This window comes from Siniperca chuatsi, linkage group LG13 (genome assembly GCF_020085105.1).
Source record: "Siniperca chuatsi isolate FFG_IHB_CAS linkage group LG13, ASM2008510v1, whole genome shotgun sequence".
Classification (NCBI taxonomy): domain Eukaryota; kingdom Metazoa; phylum Chordata; class Actinopteri; order Centrarchiformes; family Sinipercidae; genus Siniperca; species Siniperca chuatsi.
In genome coordinates this window covers 14,188,339-14,209,773 of record NC_058054.1, presented here as the reverse complement: position 1 = coordinate 14,209,773, position 21,435 = coordinate 14,188,339, and the positions used below count along the sequence as shown (strand labels likewise).

Sequence of the window (21,435 nt, the reverse complement as noted above, 5' to 3'; positions counted from 1 at the left end):
AAGACTGGTTAGTTTTAGCTAGGCGTACCTAATAAATAGGCAATTACAATGGCAATGGCAAAAACACAAAGAAATTGTTATTTATATGGACAGGTCAAACTACTGCCAGGAATTTCAACCTGGATTTTTGATTTCCCTTGGGAACCATGGATGAATTGTGAAATGGAACAGTCTGCATAATGTGACTGTAAAATCACTCACATCAGAAGGCCAAAACAAATTTTATGATAGGTCGCTAGAGGGATAATAAGTAGGACATGGCCCATGGTAGACGGCATATAGTAAAATAAACATTTTTAATGCCACTCATCTTGTAATACCATCACCCAACAGACACCCACGTAATGCAAACAGGCTTTCTTAAAATTAAAGCAAATCGCACAAAACCAGGAAAGTTCAATAAACATTAAGCTTTTATTTAGCAACAATAGAAATTCTGTTTTGATACACAAAAAAGTGATAGCAATGTAGCAGCTATCCACAACATGAGAAAAGGAATATTCAGTGCTTGATTGTAAAGGAGGTAAGGCTTGCATAGTTATAGGGATGCACATGCATTAATTGTGATAGATTTCAATTAGACCAATAGCACTAGGAATATAGCTAATTATACTTAACTATGGCAAGACCTTCACACACACACACACACACACACACAAATCTATAAGTGCAGAGCCAGTGTCTCTGCTTCATTATAGTTAGAAAAAAGTGCTACTGTATCTACAGAGTCAGGTAGACTTAAGTGCAACGCTGTCACTTTCTATACACATCTATACAGTACATAGTTTAGGGCTTAATGATATTTTAAACATTTATTTTATTGTAAAAACCTAAGTGTTATTGTTGCAGTACTGGCCATGATTCTTGGCAGATGTGGTAACATTTTACTTGCCATCATCTTTGCAGAGAAACAGCTAGACAGAGTTACAATCAACTGCAAACTAGCAGATTTTGAACACATCCAGTTAAACACTAATAATCTGCACCACTCATTGTACTAGAGAGTGAAAACAAAGGCAAATGTTCCCAAACGGTTATTTTAATACTTTGCCCTGCATTAGAGTATGCATGCACAAGTAGAATCAGAGTCTAAATAAAGTTAAATAAATGCTTAATCCATCAGGATGCATCATGCACTCCATTGTAGCTGTTTGTAGTGGTGCTGCCTCTATGTCTCTGCGCTGAAGCTGATGAGTAAAATGTTTTCATGACCTGCAGGAATTATGGACAAACTACCAACAACAAAACCTAGGTTACTGTTTGAACACTCCATCTATCTAATACACATAAATATTTCTAAAATACATTCTAGTTTTTCCAATACATGCCTATACCATACTTGGTGGTCAAGGGCCACAATAAATACGTGAGTTTTTGTGCTTTATTGTTCACACACATCTATTTAGGAATATATGCCTCTAGGGTTCATTCTAGGGTTTTACTGCCATTGACTCTTTAAACACATTTTTTAAGTATATTATCTCAGCCTTACCTGCTGTTCTGTACCAACTCCATTACAGTCCTAGCACAAACCCCAATACAGCAGGTCAAGTCCAAAGGTGATAAGAGTAGATATCCATGTGTATGGTATTTATGTTTAATTCTACTTATTAGTAGATGTCAGGCAGGTGAGTGTAGTTCCTGTCCCAGTAGCCTTTCAAGTAGAGCCAGTCCTGAGCTTTGTTGTGAGGGTTGGGCCCTTGCTGAAACCACCTGCAGAGTTTTAACAAAGAAGATATTTATTTAATATGAATACAGCACATTGCTAGTCTTCCAAACCAAATCAAACACCAGTATCTTCATGAGTACCAGTGTCTTTACAAATGCATTCAATGACACACAGTTGCAGTTGTGCTTTTTGTCCTGAGGAGGGTGGTGTAGTGCAGCACTTCACACCAGAGAAAACAACAGCAACAGAGCAAAGTTTTGAACCAAACCTTGAGCCAAGTGCAGCATTCCTTCTCAAGTATAATTTATGGGATGGCATAGTTGATAACACAAGACAATAGGGAGGGAATTAGTAAAACAAATTAGCAATGGGGCAATGACATTATATCATATTAAATCAGTGTCTAACCTTGTTTTCCATTCTTCTGTTGATTTGGTGCGATTTTTCCGGGCCATTCTCTGTTTTTCCTCAAGTCTCTTCTTCTCTGCACTTGCCAAATCTATAAAGGAATGGATATAGAAACTTGAATATCACCAGAGATGGTATTTAAGCCGGTGTAGCATAATAGGGACTCAAATCAAGGTCGTACACAGTACCTATATCTCCATTCTCCATGGCGCGAATGTCAGGTCTGAGGCGACTATCTGTGGTGGGAATAACTCCCTCCATGCTCTTCTCCAGCTCATTTAGGTGCATGGCGAATGTGGAGAATGCGTAGAACTGCCAGAGAGAGAATGAAATTGCCACAAAATTTCTTAGAGGGGAGCAAAGACGAGAAGCAAAACACAAATACCTCAGCTCAGCTATTTTGCCTGAGTTTTCTTTTTTAAAATCTACAAATTGTTCTCCTTCCACCCCTCCGGTCTTCTCGTACCTTGGCTGAGTTGTCTGGTCGAGGTGTTATCTTCCAGATGAGCTCACTGCCTGGGATGACCTGGACTGTCTCAGCATCAGGTGGAGGCATCTCTTCGGGCTCCTCATCCACACTGCTCTGGGGCCACAGAGATACACACACACATAAGCTCAAGTTTAACTTGAACCATGTGGAGACAGAACACCGGTGACTTTGAAAGCTGTAAAATCTAATACCTGTTTATTGCCCTTTTTTTCATCTGTATTCTTTTTGTCAGTCTTTTTGTAGGTTTCAAAGGTAGCTGGGTCTACTGTGTATAGGCATTCAGTCCACTTGCCATATATTGCACAGAGCTTCTTTTTGCTGCAAACATACAGAGAACAAATGTTAATCAAACACAGCTTTAGATAAATCATCACTGAGTGTTACTGTTCTGACAATAGTGATGAGTAAAACTCCTATGATAGAAACTGTCTTGTTATGTTACGTATGACAAAGTAATTAACAATGTAGTAATTTATGACAAATTGACATTACTTTCAGGCAATATTAAACATCAGATGAATAATGAAATCATTGGTAATTAAAGCAAGAAGATACCTTTTATCTAGGATGTATCCCTCCACTTTATGGAGCTCTTTTCCAAAGAGGCCACAGGGCTTGAACATCATGCTGCATCTCTCTCCGGTCCTACCACAGAATGACAAGACTGTTTAACAATTCTCTTTCACTATTCTCCTTCTGCGAGCTGAGGCTTTCAAACATTAATTATTCTTCTATTCTAATGGCAACTGTCCCAGTTCTGCTCCCTTGATCAATAAGCAGAATCTGAAAGTAGATCAACACTCCACTGCAGAGCGCAGAAAGAAAGATATTCATGCACCCAAGTCTCTGTGCATGCGAATGCACCAGGCGAGCGTGCATTTGCAGACAGACACACAGAACAGCACACAGAGAAGGGAATTTCTATTACTTGTGATTGATCACTTCCACGCTGCCGTACTGCTCAATCCAAAGCTGACCAACAATTATATTGTGGACACGACAGGTGGGGTTTGTCCAGGTGTAGGCTTCATTATATCTGCAGAGACAAAGAAACAAAAGGTAAAGACAAAAGTAACATAAGATGACGCTACCTAAAAAGGAATCAAAACAGACTAACAAAGTAGTCTTAGACTGTGCACTCACTTGGGCAGCTCTAGTGTGATGACTCCCTTGGGCTCAGCTTCTATGCTTTTTCCCCAAAACTTCAGTTTGGGGTAGATGGAGCCATGGAAGATGAAATCCTCCTTGAGGCCCTCAGCTTGAAAGGCACTGACTGGAGGGTGATGGCTTACTTGCTCTGACACCCACCTAAAGCCCAAATCGTCTCTGATGGAGAACAGAGATATGTTTGGTATTGCAGGAAAGTCCACTAAAAAATAAATCTTCACTAAATGCAAAATGTTTTGTGCATTAAGGCACTGACGAGTCCATTGTCTTACCTGATGAGCTCATAGGTCTCCCCCAGCAGTGGGTTGAAGGGTTTCCCAGTCCTCTCCCACTGCGATGCTACAGCTGACACAGCAAATGCTGCAACACACTACAGAGCATTGACTGGTAACCAATTCAATATTTGATCATTATAGAAATATAACTATTGAATCCCATAATTGCATCCTGCTGTTTTATTCAAAAAGACTTAAATAATGGCAAAGTACTTCATGAAAGGCTAGAAACTATCTCTACAATAATATCTGACTTGATTCAAATAAGTAATGTGACCTTACATGAGAAGCAACAAAGACATATGACTTTGGAGATGAACTATTACATTTTTAACTATGGTTTTATTTAAGAAAGTAAACGTGGCCATTGTGGTACCTTCATCCTCTCGACAGAGTCTGTTGTGGCATTGGCCTGGTGGATGAGGTAGGTGTGTTCCATGTATTCTGTCAACCGCTGGAGGAAACTCAGAGGCTCATTAAATATCACAGGCATGGCAATCTTTGACAACTCCTGAAAAAGATGTTGGAGAAGATAAAAGAAACGGTGAGGACACAGACTATTGCATGGACAGTGGATTGTGTTAATTTCTACTCTGAGTTACCGGTTTATTAGGTACAGCTCTAAAGTCTAATACAATCTAATACAACAGAGCTAAATCCCATCTTTGTAAAGTGTATATGTGGTGTATAAATCAGTTTTATTGACATGTGTATATACAGTTAAATACAACAAAATCAGAACTGTCAAATCAAAGTTTTTCGTGGGTGTTTGAGATATGGATTTATGTAATAATCTTTATTTATAGTAATAATAATAATCTTTATGTATACTTGGGGTGTAATCATTCATAACATTTACAGCTCAACTAAATGTTGATATTGTTGCAAACTGACATTATTCTATCTATTCTAACATGCAACTGTAATATCTGAGGTTTAGTGTAAGTCTACAGGTGGAAAACAGTGATGTTTTGCCTGTCATGCACACACAAACCTTATGCAGTGGTTTACAATATAAGAAAAAAAAAAAGACGTGGTGAAAAAAGACAGGAGATATTATCTTAATTCAACAACCACATGACTGCACTCTTCAACACACTTCATGCATACCCCGTGTGTGTCTGTATATCTATCTGTCTGCCCACTGAATTGTGTATGTATGAATCATTAGCCACAATTTATAGGGGAATAAAACATTAATAGACATTATTAAATGTAATTAAATCCAGGCAGGGGCTGAGTGAGGACTGAGATCCCTTAGGACTTGAAGACACTGATACTAATGACTATACTAAATCCACCATAAGTTATGGAGGAATTACAAGAACAAATTTATTTTAACTAATTAGTTTAGTCTTAAAAAAAACCTGCTTAAAAACAATATCTCAAGTCAGCATTCATTTTCTCCAAACAGCGAATTGAAGCACAACAAATAAAGGGTAAATCTGTTTGAGGAGAATTGTCTGTTCTCACCATGCCGATGCATTTTTTCAGGATACTCCAGATGCTGACGTCATTCCTGGAGAACATGGGAGTCGGTAGAGATGTTCTGTGGAACAGCCGTATAAAGAGACAGAATTACATTAAGGAAGAGGATGCCCATATCATGTGCCATAATATCCATATATGTGTAAATACAATACATTTTAAACTCTATCAATGGGAAATCATTAGATTGTTTATTTTGTGGATAGCAGACAAACACTGAAAGCCTGCGGACGTGATCTGGTCTCGTCCACACTCAAAAATGATTTACTGTTCTAATATGGCACTGTGTACAAATCCAATACCTGCAAGTATTGGGTAAACCACACATTTAAACCTTTATTTTGTCTACTGCATGCAGAGAGCTTATACTATTTAAAAGCTGCAGAGCAGACAACATAGCTTGAGCCACCATTTGGGAACAAAGTCATCTGAGACATGTAAGCTAATGAGCTTTCAGCCAGTCTGGTCAAGCCTCAGGCAATACCCATGAATGAATGTACAACTGCATGTGTGTGTGTTGGTTATCAAGACTGGTTATGAGACGCACTCCTTAAATTGGCAATTTTCGTATGAAGCTTGGCTCAAAAACACTTCTCACTTTTATAAGATAATTATATCACACCCTTTAGATTAATTATGACTGAACTTTCTCTGTCTTAACTTATACAAATGCAGCTGCTTTCCTACTCCCTCTCAAACTTAGCCTTTGATACTTGACTAAATCTAAGTCTAAGTCTGTGTAGTGACTGAGTTTATCTTCCAGCCTTGCTAACAGCTGTAGTGTTGACTGTTTTACAGGTATGCTGGCTGGAGGCAGATGGTGTCCTTGGTTAAAATTGAGTGCTGAGGCAACTACAAAAATAAAAGCCATTACTTGAGCTAAATAAACAGAGAGGTTGGGGGTGGGGGTTTGCTCCATCTATAGAAAGAGCAGAGCAGTGATGCATGGTAGACTGTACTTCAGGCCTAGTTTGTGTTCTATCAGCCTCAGTGCCAAAATGTATTTTTACGTAGGAAGATTTCTTTCATTGGACTTTTTCAAAAACTGAAACTTGATAATGGGGTTTTCTATTTTCTAAAGTAAATGATCTACTACTGTACCTCTACATGTCTATAGATTCATGGGACCTGTAGTTTTTGTAGTTGTTGAACACAAAAACCATTCTTGAGAGATTGAGATGCTCTAATTTGACTGACAAAGTTCACCCATTTAGCTTAGAATATCAGAAATCCTCATTTTCATGTTTCAGTTTTTCCAAAATACAGATAAAATAAACCTTTTAAGCAAAACTGCGTTGTACAGCAGAGGCTACTGAAACACAAGCAAACCTGGAAGTGAGGCGGGATTTTTTATTCACATGAACTTCTTACAGACAACACTGTCTATGGATGAACTGTACATGCATGAAAACAATATATCTACACTACTGTAAAGAGTGAGAAAAATAACTATAAAATAAATAATAAACCTCATAAATCTTTCACACATGTTTGTTTCACTATCCCTGTGGGGGACAGTCATTGACATAATGCTTTCCCTAGCCCCTTATCCTAACCTTAACCATCACAAAGTGCCTAACCTTAACCCTTACCATAACCTAATTGTAACCTGTACCCTAAAACCAAGTCCTAACCCAAAAAGCAGTCTCTACCCGTGGGGACCTCAATTTTTGTCCCCACGGTGACACAAGTCCCCATGAGTTAGTGCGCATTCAGTTTAAAGTCCCCACACCCCCAACACACACACACACACACACACACACACACACACACACACACACACACACACACACACACACAGCTAGCCAGTCGCCTTTCCTCCAACTCCTACTCTGAGCCCAGCACATGCTAAATTATTCATGGCTCACTTGTTGGATTGAGGCAGAGAGGCCAAGCCAAAATCAGCATCAGATTGTCAAATCTTCATGAACACCCCAACCCACCCCCCAAACACCAAGCGCTACAATGATTGGTCGCTTGGAGAGTTGGATCTGTCAGGAAAAACAAAACAGGCTATTCTCTGTGGATTGGGTGCTCAAACAAAAACACCTGACTATAAAAACAGACCGGAGTGGAAAGGTGGTATCCCATTACACCAACTCTGCTATTTACTGGCCTATCCTCTTGCTAACTGAGGTCTGCAACCTGTCATCAGACACACATACTAAAAAGTCAAATGTACGATACTTATTTAACGTTGCTCAGCAATGTAAAGTTATATTCTACAGAATCCTGCTATCAGTCGTGATAATTATCTTAAACAGAGCCTTGCACATAATAAACAGTGAATAGGTTGTCTCAGCATGGCCAGCATTACATTTCCACTCGTCTCTTTGCCATCTTTTAAGCCAGTAAACAAGCATGACATCATAAATGGAGCATGTCCCACCTGTGCTTCTTGACTCCATTGCACTGGGCTGGTTGGTTGCCATGGTTACCCTCCCCTGACATTCCGGTAGGCCCCCTGAGTGCTCTGGGATGGCGGAGGCTGCTGAGAAGGGGGGTGTCTCTCCCCTCGTCCTCTTCACACGAGTGACTGGCCACAGACAGGAAGCCGCTCACAGAGAGTTCCGACTCCGACTCTGTGGGATGATGACAGGGGGCAGATGCCAGGTCATGCCAAGTATGCCAGTTCAACACTCGTTCTCTCACACACACAAACATACAGGTTCAAGTGGCTGGCTCAGAAAGCTGCAGCCTGAACAGTACACTGTCTGTAAATAAGCACTTGTCCTCAAGTTTCCTCTCCAACCTCCCCCTCCCTGCTGCCAGCCAAACCCCACCTGAGGATTGTGTTCCAATGAGAGGCCACAAAGAGGCTTCATTTCCTCCAACACTGTTTGTTCTGTGCTTGCTGCTTGCTACTCCTCCCCTAGCAGCGCTTTCAGTGACATTATAGGTACTGTTACATACACAAAGGGAGGGGAGAATAGTGTGGTATTTGTACACGCTATGATGGAGGACTGTATATGCTACTGAGTTATGAATGCTTATTGTAAGTACATGCACTTGCAAATGAATAATGTGTTTACAGATTTTTCAATTTCAGACACAACAGCTGCATGGCTGTACCGTATGTACTATGTTCAAGGTGGTAACAGGTACAACACAGCTTCATAAACATCCTCTATATAAACACATATACTCACTCACTTATGCTATGCTATCTATGCATAATGCAATTATTCCTGAGAAAGATTGGTCCATAGTGCACGAACATGTTGTAGAAGGAAGTCTACTGTACATAATCCCCATGGTGAGGCTTTTGGATATACAAAGAAGGAAACTTTGTACAATCCATTCTACCACAGACATGTCGGTGATGCAAATACTGTACATGGCAAACATACAGTGCAGTAAACACTGTCAAATGATCTCACACACACACACACACACACACACACACACACACACACACACACACACACACACAGTGAAGCTGTATTTCTTAACTATGCTTATTATTCTGTAAGTGAAGTGAGAATTGATACTAGAACAAGATGTGCTGCTGGAGGCGATTGTTCTGACACAAGTATGTAAATATGGGTTACAATTCTTAGTGGAGTTTTCTTGTAAACAAACAAAGTTAAGTTTACATGTAGTGTTACTCCAAATTCATTGTGTTTATCCTTGAGGCCTGACAAACTTGTTAAATGTCTTCCTCATAAAACATTTGCAAAGCAGATTTTTTAATGTTTAAAATTGTGCATTGTTTACATCCATGTTTGCAAGCTTGCACTCTTCTTCTTCCCTGTCTTTGTTGGTGCATTGCTACGCTTCTTGGCCCTTTATTGCCATCAACTGTCAAACACCAGAATAGTGTGAACCCAACAGCAGGAAATGTGTGTCGCGTCGCCTGCATGTCGGCGCACATGCACGATACAAACAAAACGGGGACACACTTGTGAAATCATTGCTCTATAGCACTACTAGAGGTCAAAACCTCCACATGATACCTTTAAGGAAAGCTCTGCAATGGGAGAAATGAGCACAGCTCAATGAAAAATGCATTTAACTCAGTATTACTTTAGGTGCAACATTAGTAAAAGAAAATTACCAGAGAAGAAAATGCTTCAGATAATGCTTCTGAGACTTAATTTGTCTAATTTATGACCTGGCCAAGACACTGTATTAAGAACAATATGTACTGTACTGATGTACTGATCTTGTGTAACTGTCCACCTAGGGGCTGCTGACCTGACACAGCATCATAGAAGTCATCTTCAGTGAGGGTACTGAGGGTAGACAACCTCCTGCTCTTACACAGGGACTGCTTGAGTTCGTGCTGCTCAGTGGCCAATGTCTGCAGAGCCTCTGTCAGAGCTTTGTTCTTCTCCACCTCCTGCTCTAACTTCAGGCTCCACACCTGCAAACAAGGTAAAGTAAATGAAGAGAACATGCTCATATATATTTTGATCCAACATGTGTTCAGAAAGATAGTGCTGCTAGCAAATTTGTGATTGACAGATGTTTTGATTGATATGAAGGTATTGATCTGCTTCTGTAGCTGCAACAGTTGTATGTGTCTTTGTGGTTCTGATGGCAGGTCATTGTTCTAACCCTGTCCACAGATCTGGTTTCCTCCAGTCGGAACCAAACACCTCAGTCTCCGAGAGCTCTGTAGCCCAGGATTGAGTGTCTCTTCAGAGCAACCTGAGCTAGGCCACTGTGGGACAGACCAGATCAGTGTTTCCTATTGTCTAATGCTGCTTTTGTGCGTCTTTTATTAACTAAACTGAAGACTAAATAAAAATACCAAAAATGATATTGAATAAGATAATGGCTATAAAAACACATTTTTCTTAAAAAATTAAAACTTTGAAAACGACATTTTTTAACTTAATGCATTTGTAAGTATTATAAATAGACAAGCACAAAAAGCATTCACAAAGCAAAGAAAGGGCACTGATCATAAAAATGGAGCATAGCCTCCACAGTTTAAAAAAAACTCCCAGTCACCTTGAGGAAGGCAGCGGAGTCTGAGAGAAACTGGAGCTTGTAAATCACACTGTAAATCTGAGACTGGAAAGCAGGGCCAATGTCTTCTATTAAGGTTCATCCTCATCTCTTGTACTGCCTGAAGTATTATCAGTTGTGTGCACAGCTATGCACAAAGAAACACCTGTCAACGCTGATGTGCTCAAGGTGGGTTATGATTCATGCCTGTAACCAAGTGTATCTGTGGCTCACCAATTTCCATTTCAGATATGTGGCTATAACCATCATGGGGACAATGTTTCAGTTATCACCATGGGGATTTAATGTGATCAACAAGGTCAAAAAAAATAATTTCGGTGGAACTCTTCAAGATGTTCATGATCTGCGATATTACCATTAAAGAAACAAAATGAAAATATACCCTAGTGTCTGATTTTGATTAAATAGTGCTCATTTTGACAAGACTTTAAGATAATATATATTAAACAGTATATGGATAATTGCCCTGAGTGACTGTCCCACCACAGTCAGCAACTCCAACTATATTCTGGGAACATAAACTGCTTCTCACTCCTGTGTGGTGGAGATCAGCCACACATGATGGATGAGGCAGTGAAAACACTGAGTGACATATTTACCAATTAGTTGATTTGTTTCCTCTGATCAGCAAACTTCAAGACTGCTGATCCAGCCATTTATAATGAATACTAATTGATTCCAATCCATGCATAGTCCATCAGAGCACACCTAATACCAGCTAAGGGCTCATTATGTAAATACAAATGACTAAATACAATACTGATTTCTTTTGCGCCCAAGACTTGATTCAGCAAAATACATATAGTACAGAAAGGTGAGACTGTCTCATGTGCAACAATATGCAGACCCACTGCAACAGAGAGCAATAAAACACCTCTGATCAGAACATTTCAAGCTACATTAAGTTTATCCAAACCAAGCATTCATGACCTGCCACATATCACCCCATTTCTACAAAAACACACATCTGATGTAACCAAAAATCCACAATCACACTATAGTTCATCACTTTATATAGACCTGAATCCTTGAAAAACAGTCAAACTACTGTACTTTTTTCGTAACTGTGACAGAAGCTCCTAAGCAGCTTCTTTCACACAACGTTCAACAGCTGTCTGGCACCTACAGACAAGAACAAACTTCACACCTTTGTTCTTGCTAATATCACGCTTGCTACTGTATGTTTATCACCTTTGGGTCATGTTCTGTGTGGAAATAGAAATACAGTGAGATTCTGTTCAGTGATGTGCAATTCTTATTTGAGAAACCCACAAACATCTCTATGGTTTTCCCTCCAACTGTAAGATTTGTCCTTCCATACAGATATAGCAAAAAGTCATATTTCTGAGAAAATAAGGGGCAAGTTAATGCTAAGGAAAACATAATTTAAAATAAATCTAGTGGTTACAAATCCAGCATTACCCTATTGTTCAAAAATGTTTGTGCTGTTACCATCTGCCAGTTTGCCACAATATGACCTCTAACGTGCTTCCAATCAACAACAGCAAAAACACACTATCAAATATGAGTCCAAAAAAAGATTGTCCTTGCAAGGCCCCAAGCCTCTTTTTAAATGTGTGGAGTAAAGTAAAATGAGCTTGCTATTTAGGAGCCTGTGTTAACACTCCCTGTCCCAGGCACTTTGCTTGAGAGCCCATCCAGGGACAGAACACTTTGTTGTGTAACTATCCCAGCCAGCTCTTGCGCTCTCCCTGCATCCTCTTGCAGGAGCACAAACAGCGCTATTTTAAGCCCTGCTGAGGTTGTGTGCAGTAGCTGTTGCTGAAGCCTGGGAGGGAAGCTTCTCTTTGGCCAACACCCCAAAGGGTAGAGCTTTTACTTTGTTCTAAAATGTGTTTCTCTGCTGAAGGGGAAGCAAATCTCAGAGGCAAATGTGTTATAGCTCCATACAGTACTCTGTAATAACTGTAACTAACTGTAACTGCATATCAAACTGTACATGATGGCTGGGAGCTAAGCAACTAAAAAATTATTTTATTCAAGCGTAAAGTGAACACCGGTGCAGCAAAGAGATGCAGTAACCAATTACACAGAAATACTCCCAGGTACCTCTCTATACATACACACCCTTGGCTAAAAGGTCAGAATCCAAAAAGTTAAGATTGAATATACACTTCCTCCTCTTAGACAGATTTATGTATGTATGACCTGACAAATAAGGAAGTCAGTGCAGGGACCAACGAGAACATTTAGCTGTGTCTCTCCTGGGTGAGAAATGATAGTCAATAGGTCAGTTACCTATGTGGCGATGGTTGAAGTAAAGGTCAAACGGTACTTTGTGTTCCCTCTAATCCCCAAGGGTTTGAAAGGCAATCTGCGTTCTTATAGTCTTTGGACAAAAAAATTATGAATCACTGCAGAGAAAAAAAAAAAAAAAAGATACTGTGCTGCCATTCTCCTGCTGTCAGAGCAATACAAACTGACAGATCTGCTTATCTGCATGTCACCACTAAGTGGTTTCATGTTGTAATCTCCCTTTTTTTTGACAGGTGTGGAAGCCTGCTGGCTGAGAAACACCAGGAAAGGTTGGGTTTTATAGAGCTGTGTTGCATGTATGATTTGCAGCTCAATCTTCATGACAAAGTTGTGAAGTTAGCAACACAAATCTCTCCTCTTTAAATTCCATGTAGTCACAAACCAGTCATACAGTACTGTGTGTACCCTGCATGTACTGTATAAATGGGGCACTCTCACTAGCATACTTTAGTTCTGCAGCAGCTGCTGAAATGGGTCAGACCACATATATTCTGCTGAAGGGTAACACTGTAATTGCTGCAAAACCCTAAGAATCATGCTTCTCTATTTCACATCTGCCCAGACGTCAAACGTCAAAGCACAATTACAACAGCATGTGACTACTATGTTATGTACTGTAGAAAACAAATCTGTAAGTGGCAGCAACAGAGGCATCTGTCATTGGACAATTGAAATGTGGGATTAGAGTTAATACTGCCTAATACAGCCAATCTCAGCAGTGTTGGAAATATAATCCAGTTAGTACATGTAGTAGCACCAGCTTAGCATGAGACCAGCAGTGGATGTAACTTGCTTGTTAAGACATTTCCATTTCATATTATACTATATGGATGTCAGAAATTAATTCAGCGTCCATTGTTATGACACTTTCAATGCTTCTTGGGTGATGAGACTGCAATGAATGTTCTCAGCCTCCCTGTAATAACAAGGCCGGGTTATTCCTTCTGACAGGACAGCAGCTGTTGCCAATTCATACTAAGATAATGTGGTTTGGCAATGCACAAATCACTGTGTAAACATGCTGCATTTGGGCATTGTTGTGCAGGCTTCATTGCGTCTAAATATAAATATAATCTTAATTCCTGCTTTGCCAATGGTTTTACAATGAGAGTTGTAGTACATACCATACTTTAACCAGCAATCAGTAGACAGTCACAGCATTTTAGTGTGGTATTTTGACAGAGTGCCAATTTAAAATTAACAATGGAACAACCACTGCGTTGAAATGGTTAAACCCACAATCGTTATCTTAAAAAGATTAACTTTAAGTATCAACATATCAAATAAGTCCTCAATGCAATTTAATCTATCCCTCCCCATGCTCTTACTTTGCATCTTTTTAATGAGATCAATTTATAAAGTAATGAATTTTGTCAGTGTAGCGTTCAGTACCACTTCAAACACTTAAATGCATAGGAATGACCTCCGCATATTGATGAATAGCTTTCGCCTATGCCAACGCTTCAGACCAACCTAATGACATCATATGTACAACACTAAAAAAACAGACTAAATCTAATCTGTGCCAAACTTCAAACACCTTACACCATGTCATCAAGGAACAGCACACTGCAAACACAAGCCAGTTGTTTAGCTGATGATAAAAAAACGATGAGATACAAAAAGATCTGTTTGTACCTGTGCAGATAGTGGATGAGAGTTCCGTCACTGTCTCTTCTTTCTCCTGTGCTCGGATGCTCTGGCATGTGGAAGTGTGCCTGCGAGCGTGTATTTTAACTGTGCGAGGGTGAATGCATGTATCTCCAGCTGAGCCTGTAAATATGCACGCGCTTCGGTTCCCTCGCTCAATGCACAGCCTTTCCCTAGAGCAGGAGTGTGTGGATCCAAGTCCAAGGGTGTGTGTGTGTGTGTGTCTCTACACTGATCTGCAAGCTGAATGCAGACCTAAGCATAAAAGCGGATCTTGCCTGTGTCCTTCCAACAGACATGCCAGTGATTAACAGACTGCCCCCCCACTCCCCCATCCCACAGGGCACAGCACAGTCACTGGGACAGGTGGACAGGGACACACATGCTCAGAGGGAGCTAACGTAAGTGGGAGGAGTTTGAGGATTTCGTAATCATTCAGTATAATTTATTCAGCCAATAGGAGCACAGCATGTCGATGAGGGTATGGAAGTTAATGAGATGAAGATTCATACATGCTCAGTGGGCTGCAGCTAAACTAAAAAGAAAACTCAATCTTCCAAAACAATTACATCAAGTGCAACATTGCAGAAGATTCTATATTACTCGATTAGATACTGATACAGGCTTGATTAAGATGATGAAGATGTTTCCCTACCTCTTCTTGTTTTGACAGCAGTTCAAGGCACAGATGGAGAGCAGCACAGGTTTCACTGGAGAGCTCACTGGTCTCTTTGGCTTTCAGTAAAAGACGGGCAGCCAATGCTTTCGGAAAAAACAAAAACATATTCTCAGTGCAGATGTATACATTTGGCTGCAACTGGCGGTTATTTTTAATATTGATTATTCTGTTGACTATTTTAATGATCCATCAAATGTCAGAAAACAGTGAGGGAATGTGCATTCCCAGAGTTTCCAATGTGAGGTCTTCAAATTCAAAATTTTCTCTGACCAACAATCCATACCCCAAAGATTTGCAATGTACATTGAAATAAAACAGAGAAAAACAGAAAATTCTCACATTTGAGAAGCCGGAAACAGAAAATGTTGCAATTTTTCCAAGCTAAATGGACAATCAAAGGGTAAAGCCAATCATTTTGGCTCATGAGTCGTGACACTTTATTTCTAAACAATGCCTACTCGTGACCCCTCATTACAGGTTGTGTATGTCTATAAACTTTAAGCAGTTAAGCCAAAGAGTGATTGTTCCTTCTAAGATAATTTCAGTTGAATAGTTTTTATAGGTCTAGAGATGTAAAACTCTCCAGTATTTCACAATAAAAAAGGCAATGATTTGATAAAAGTCAAAAAATGTTTTTCCCTTCTTCATTATTTTCCTTTCTAGTCGATCCCTCAGATTTATCTTGCCACCACTTGGGGGGTCCCGAAACCCCAGGTTGGGAACTTCAGGGTTAAGGTTAGGGTTATAAAAATGTGTTTGCTATTAATTTTCATGTGCATTGACTAAACAATTAATGTACTCTTTTCAGCATTAGTATACATTTAGCAAAGGTTGAAAAAGATTGGATTAACCACCATGTACCCTTGGACCCTTACCACAATTCTCCTCATTCTTCACCATCGATTGAAATATCGACACTTCACTTTCCAATTTCTGCTGGAAAGTGTTGGCTGCCTGCAACAGCACATGACAAGAGACACACTTACACATTGGAATCTTCCTCCCTGAATAGCACTTCTGCCCTACTGTTACCTAATAATACACCTCATTAAGAAGATCTGAACTTAATTTTACCTGAAGGGCTTGCGACAGATTCCTCACTGTCACGCCAGCATCACCAACTGCATCGTCGATAATCTCTTCTCGGGTGCAGTGGTGAGTGCTATACGATGAATGTGTCTCAAAAGCATCCAACCATCTCTAAGTGGACAAATACCTTTACAATGTTGTTCACCCTTGCAGATACACTTAGACAAATCAGATTTTACAGGTAGGTGGAGGTATAGCAACAGCATAGAAGGTGAATCTCATCTTACTTTTCTTGTTGCCACTGAATCTGTCTTTGAGGAGACCTTAAAATAATGCACAGTGTCATCAAAGCACCTGAGCATGAAGAAGCAATGATCCCATGGTTTGACCTAAAATGACAAAATGAAAGGACTTATGTTTGCTGCACTAGATGTCAAACATCATCATGTCATAAGTACAATGTGATCACAACTGAAACATCAAAAGGACAGAGCATCCTTGTGTAGTCAAGAAGGTTAATCGATTACAATGAGCCTCTAATCTCTACTACAGTACCTACCATGCAGTAGGCCTGTGTTAGAGACTTGCAGCCCTGTTTTCTCACACCAGCCAGTGCATCAGCCCTACAAAAAGAAACAGATGAGAGAGAACGTAGAAATGGTATCATACCCCAGACACACACTCTACAAAATAAAATACAGCAGTAGAGATGTAGTCACTATTTAAAGTTCACTGCATGCTTGGTGAACTACTACTGATGCCTCCATCTCCAACAAGAATTATTTGGAGGAAATGAGATTTGCTGTTTTTTCAGCCACTGCAGGTGACAAGGCATTGTCTGGTTAAATGTGGCTTTTTACACAATCAAGGATGGAGTAGCAAGAAAGAAACTTCTACCATGGCGACAACAGCATATGTACAGAATATACAACATACTATACAGGTACATACATACTATACTTTTTAGCTTAAGAAATCTGCATACATATAAAGTTATCTCACTGTCTGGGGTACCAGGAGAGAGTTCCATCCTCAATTACCACCCAGTGGGATCGCCATCCAAGAAAGCGTGAACTCTGTCAGAGACACATGAAGTCAACACAAGATAAACAATGTAGCAAAAGTAAATCACATACATGTATGAATATATAATTTATAGATGGGGAGAACAAAATACTATTTCTTTATTTTAAACTTTTGTATTACTGATCTTTTTCATAATATTCAAAATAAACTAATGAATTCACAGATAACACCTTAAGACATGACATACAAAACACTGAATAATGATATAATAACAATATGATAACAACAACAACAACAACAATAATAATAATAATAATAATAATAATGATGACTTTTTGTATGTAATAATGATAATACTGTATGTTGAGTAACAGGAAAAAAGTAAAGTCTATACCATCAAATGTGGAGTCTGAACAAAAACATTGCCTGACATATTAATTGTAGAAAAGAATACACTTTAACATCTGGGTACCTTCCAAAGAGGGCCTTCAATCTTCTGCACCCCACTGCTCACATCCTTTGTGGGAAAAAACAATAATTCTCAGACATGTGTACAGACAGTGCCTGATTGACAGTGCTGAAGAGTTTTGGCAATAAAAACACTCAACTCAGTTTTTTTTGTATTACAGTAAAACCTGCATAGTTTCAGAGGTAAATAATATATTTTTTAATTTACTTAACAGCTTAGTGCTTAGCCTTTTTTAATTTATTTATTTCCAACATGACTATGCAATGCTCTGCATTGAAGCTGTGCCAGGCTTATCAGACATCCAATCAAGAACACTGCTGACTTGCTAGGCTTTTTCTCCACAGTCACCAGACCTAAAGTGAACATGTACAGAGATGTGTAAAAAGAAGAAGACCAGAAAGATATTTGTGTGCGGTTATTATTTAGGCAGGAAAGCTAAGTCCACTTTTTCCTAAAAGACAAAATGCAAACATCCCATCCATGATTAAGGTGCTAGGCACACCAAGTGTAGACTTTCAGTACAGAAAATTGAGTTATTCGCTCACGGAGTGCCCAAAATTGGAATGTTTAATCTTCTGTGAAACAGGAATGAGTTCAGTAAATTTCACAGAAATCTGTTCATTAGATTTGATTTTTCCTAGATAGATTCTGGCCCAACAGTGGTGCTAGGTGAGGCCAGAGGATCACTAAAATAATTAGGAATCATCCTTTGTGGACCATGACTCAAATGCCAGTTTTTAATAGCAATGTGGTGTAGAGCTGATAGCTCAAGTTGGTCAGTGTAACGGACTGACTGAATGACACTGACTCACAGTACATGCACTCAATTGTTTTACATTACATGCAAAGAGGTGGACAAATGTGCTACTGTACTCTAATTCCTGGACCTGTACCTTTGGTTTTTCTTCTGGAAAGAGGAAAACCTCATATAATTAATAGGGTGATTAAAAATGACTTATTTGCCCATACCTTGTCTTGATAGGCTGCTAGAATCTGTCTCAGTTCATCACTGCGGACCAGGTCTAATGCTGTCTGGTCTGCAACACAATCAGCCATACAATAAATTATCATGCAATTATAGTATTTACAAAAATGGGTATTCTATGAAAACGAATTGTGATGGACTATAAAATCACCATTGCAAACATTATTGCAATAATAATACATTAGTCAGAATAATTAGAAGTGATGTTCAAAGTTAAGTGATATACCATTGTTGTTTTTAATACTGGGGCTGGCTCCAGACTTGAGCAGCTTTATAATGCACTGCTTCTGCCCTCTGTAGGCTGCACAGTGTAAGGGCGTATTCCCCACCGAGTCCCTGCAGTGAATATTTGGAGCTTCTTTTCCACTGAGCTGAAGAACAGAAGGCAGTTGAACAACAGAAAATAACTTAACAAAGCAGAAGACACTGACATTTACCTCTTTTACACATCTAACTGCAATGGCAGAGACCGGAAACCTGTGAAAGGCACTTGTTTAATGTGCAAATTATTCTTTAAGTGAGAAAGATGAGTTCTTAGAAAGGTCAGACGCTAACCAGCTTAGACAGAGTAGAGATGTCCCCGTCTCTGGCTGCTTCCAGAAGCTTCTCCTCCTGCCGCCTTGTCTCTCTTCTCTCTGCAGCTGCACAAACCAAACACTATTTGAGAACAGGGGCAGCTGATCTACAGTAATGAGAAGCAATAAGCCATTAAAAGAAATCATTCATTTCATACCTTCCAGCATTGTAATGATTTCATCATCTTCTGTGACATCTTTAGGGATTTGAGCTGTTCCATTGATTATGTTGGAAGAGGCATCATACCGCAGCAGCAACAGAACAATCTCCTTGAGGGTCCAAAGTAAAGACAAAATAAAAATCTGACCATCACCTGTCATCACTCAAAGGCTTCAATGGGGGAAAGGGAAACATCTATGACAGTGATTCCAACTGACATGATTTATGAGCTGGCAGAGAACGAATTCTATTCTTTAATGTTTTACCTTTCTTCCAGTGTAGGCTGCTTTGTGTAGAGGTGTGTCACCCATGTTATTCTGCAAATTTGTATCAGCACCTGCCTGCAAATGTGTTTCATATAGTACATTCACTGGCTGCAAATATGTACTGGACATAATATGCAGAGTAACATGAACATCATCTACAGCTCTCACCTTGAGTAACTCCTCCACAACATCCCTGTGTCCAAAGTAACAGGCCAGATGGAGGGGTGTCCATCCTGAAATGGCTTTGGATCTTGCTACAGTGACAGAAAGGAACATGAACACTCTCCTAGCTACCAGGAGTCAGTCTAGCCGGGTAATGGCATCTTCTTTTCACTTACATCTGCAGTTGATGTTGAGAGAGCTGCTGTGGTAGATCCTTGACTGAAGGAGCCTCTGAATATGAGAACAACGGCCCTCTTTGGCATAAAGGAGAAGCTGGTCCTCAGGTGTGTCTGTCTCCATCAAGCCTGGACTTCCTCTGGCCCAATAATAAAAAAGGTATTTAACGATAAATCCCTGTCCAAGGTTTTGGGGACAAAAAGATAATTATCAGACAGACGCAAATACAACCAGTAAAGGTGAATAGAGCTTTTCGGCGGCAAATTAAGACTTTAGGAACAAATTTAAGTAACTTGTCTACATGGTTTGTCAGTCAGTTTATTATTTAGCTAGCCTATTTACTTTATTTTAGCGTGAGTGTGAAGGGTTTTACGCTTAAAACCAACAACACAATGTCCCAAAAGCATACGGGGCAAATTACCTGAACGCTAACTAATTAGCTTGTTAGCTAACGTTAGCTAGAATGAGATAACAACTTCAGACTTACCGGTAAGGACTCTTAATTCACTGAGCTTTCGCAGAATTTGGTCTGGTTTAGAGAGAAAGTTGAGAGAGACAACAGTTCACAGCCGAAATTGGATCATGTCAATCAGCTGACAGCCGTTGGTAGCCATCATGTGACCATGCAGCTGCTAAACTGGTGTGACTTTTGCAGGGACGTAGCTATAGGATTCTTGGCAACCCATCAAATATTTCTGTGCCTCCCAACCCCCAAGCAAAAAAGCAAGCAAACAAACAAATAAAGTCTTAAAGTGCCCCAGCAAGATGCCAGTGAAGCCTGTTGGATCAAAGGTATGGATAGAGGATTTATTCTTTCTCAATAATTTCTATTTATTTTTAAGTTAAAGGCAGTTTTGCCAGACTGGGCGATTTCCCCCTAATTGGGCTACTTTTTATTTAATTGGGTGGGTAAATATTGTTTTGGGTGGGCTGTGATAATTTGGGCTACGTTTTGTACCATTTGGTGGTTTCCACCAACAACAATTTAGGCTACATACCAATAAATCGTCCCCTCCTCCCATCAAGAAGTATGAGATGGACAGAACACTGAGTTCAGTAGACTCAACTTGTCACCAAATGTCATTTCAATTTATTACAACTAAGTTTAAACTTTTTTCCTATTCCAATTATTATTCTGTCATAGCTTTTGTGATAAAATACTTGTAAAAGCTTACATCTGTTCATATGAGTGTTACATATAACTGGCGTTTAATGTCTTTAAAATATCTTTAAATGTCTCTAAAACAGACTGCATGCGATAGGACCGATTATTTTTTCTTCTTGCTCGTATTCAGCTACACACACACACACACACACACACACGTATATATAAAACCCAAAATATATACAAAAAAAAAACACACTTTCTTAAATGTAAATTTAAATATCTGTTATTATGATTGGGCGGGTTCACCTCTAGTTAGGTTAAAGTTGGGTGGAGCTATGCTTGGAATGCAATGCAATGACAACAGTATAAGTAAACAAAAAATAAAGATAACCAGGTAC

General features: G+C 39.5%; 1 protein-coding gene across 4 annotated transcripts; it reads right to left on the bottom strand.

Annotated features, from left to right (window-relative positions):
- Positions 1-395: 395 nt before the first annotated feature.
- On the bottom strand, positions 396-20,577 carry LOC122887145 (oxysterol-binding protein-related protein 1-like). Of its 4 annotated transcripts, none has more exons than XM_044220086.1 (28): positions 20,417-20,577; positions 19,929-20,106; positions 19,759-19,844; positions 19,591-19,665; positions 19,323-19,434; positions 19,145-19,230; positions 18,816-18,960; positions 18,574-18,641; positions 17,608-17,652; positions 17,112-17,185; positions 16,669-16,732; positions 16,397-16,498; positions 16,155-16,280; positions 15,956-16,034; positions 15,057-15,163; positions 9,695-9,863; positions 7,887-8,079; positions 5,483-5,558; positions 4,386-4,520; positions 4,007-4,104; positions 3,711-3,893; positions 3,496-3,603; positions 3,123-3,212; positions 2,759-2,885; positions 2,544-2,660; positions 2,266-2,389; positions 2,078-2,168; positions 396-1,713 (listed from the first exon to the last, which is right to left on the bottom strand). In XM_044220086.1, the coding sequence occupies exons 2-28, from the start codon at positions 20,050-20,052 to the stop codon at positions 1,611-1,613; spliced, it is 2,907 nt and encodes a 968-aa protein (XP_044076021.1). In that variant the 5' UTR covers positions 20,053-20,106; positions 20,417-20,577; the 3' UTR covers positions 396-1,610. The 4 variants fall into 4 exon arrangements, with proteins under 4 accessions (XP_044076021.1, XP_044076022.1, XP_044076023.1 ...); XM_044220087.1 differs by having other exon boundaries at positions 19,929-20,068; XM_044220088.1 differs by lacking the exons at positions 17,112-17,185; positions 17,608-17,652; positions 18,574-18,641; ... (5 more) ...; positions 19,929-20,106; positions 20,417-20,577 and adding an exon at positions 17,095-17,111.
- Positions 20,578-21,435: the final 858 nt, after the last annotated feature.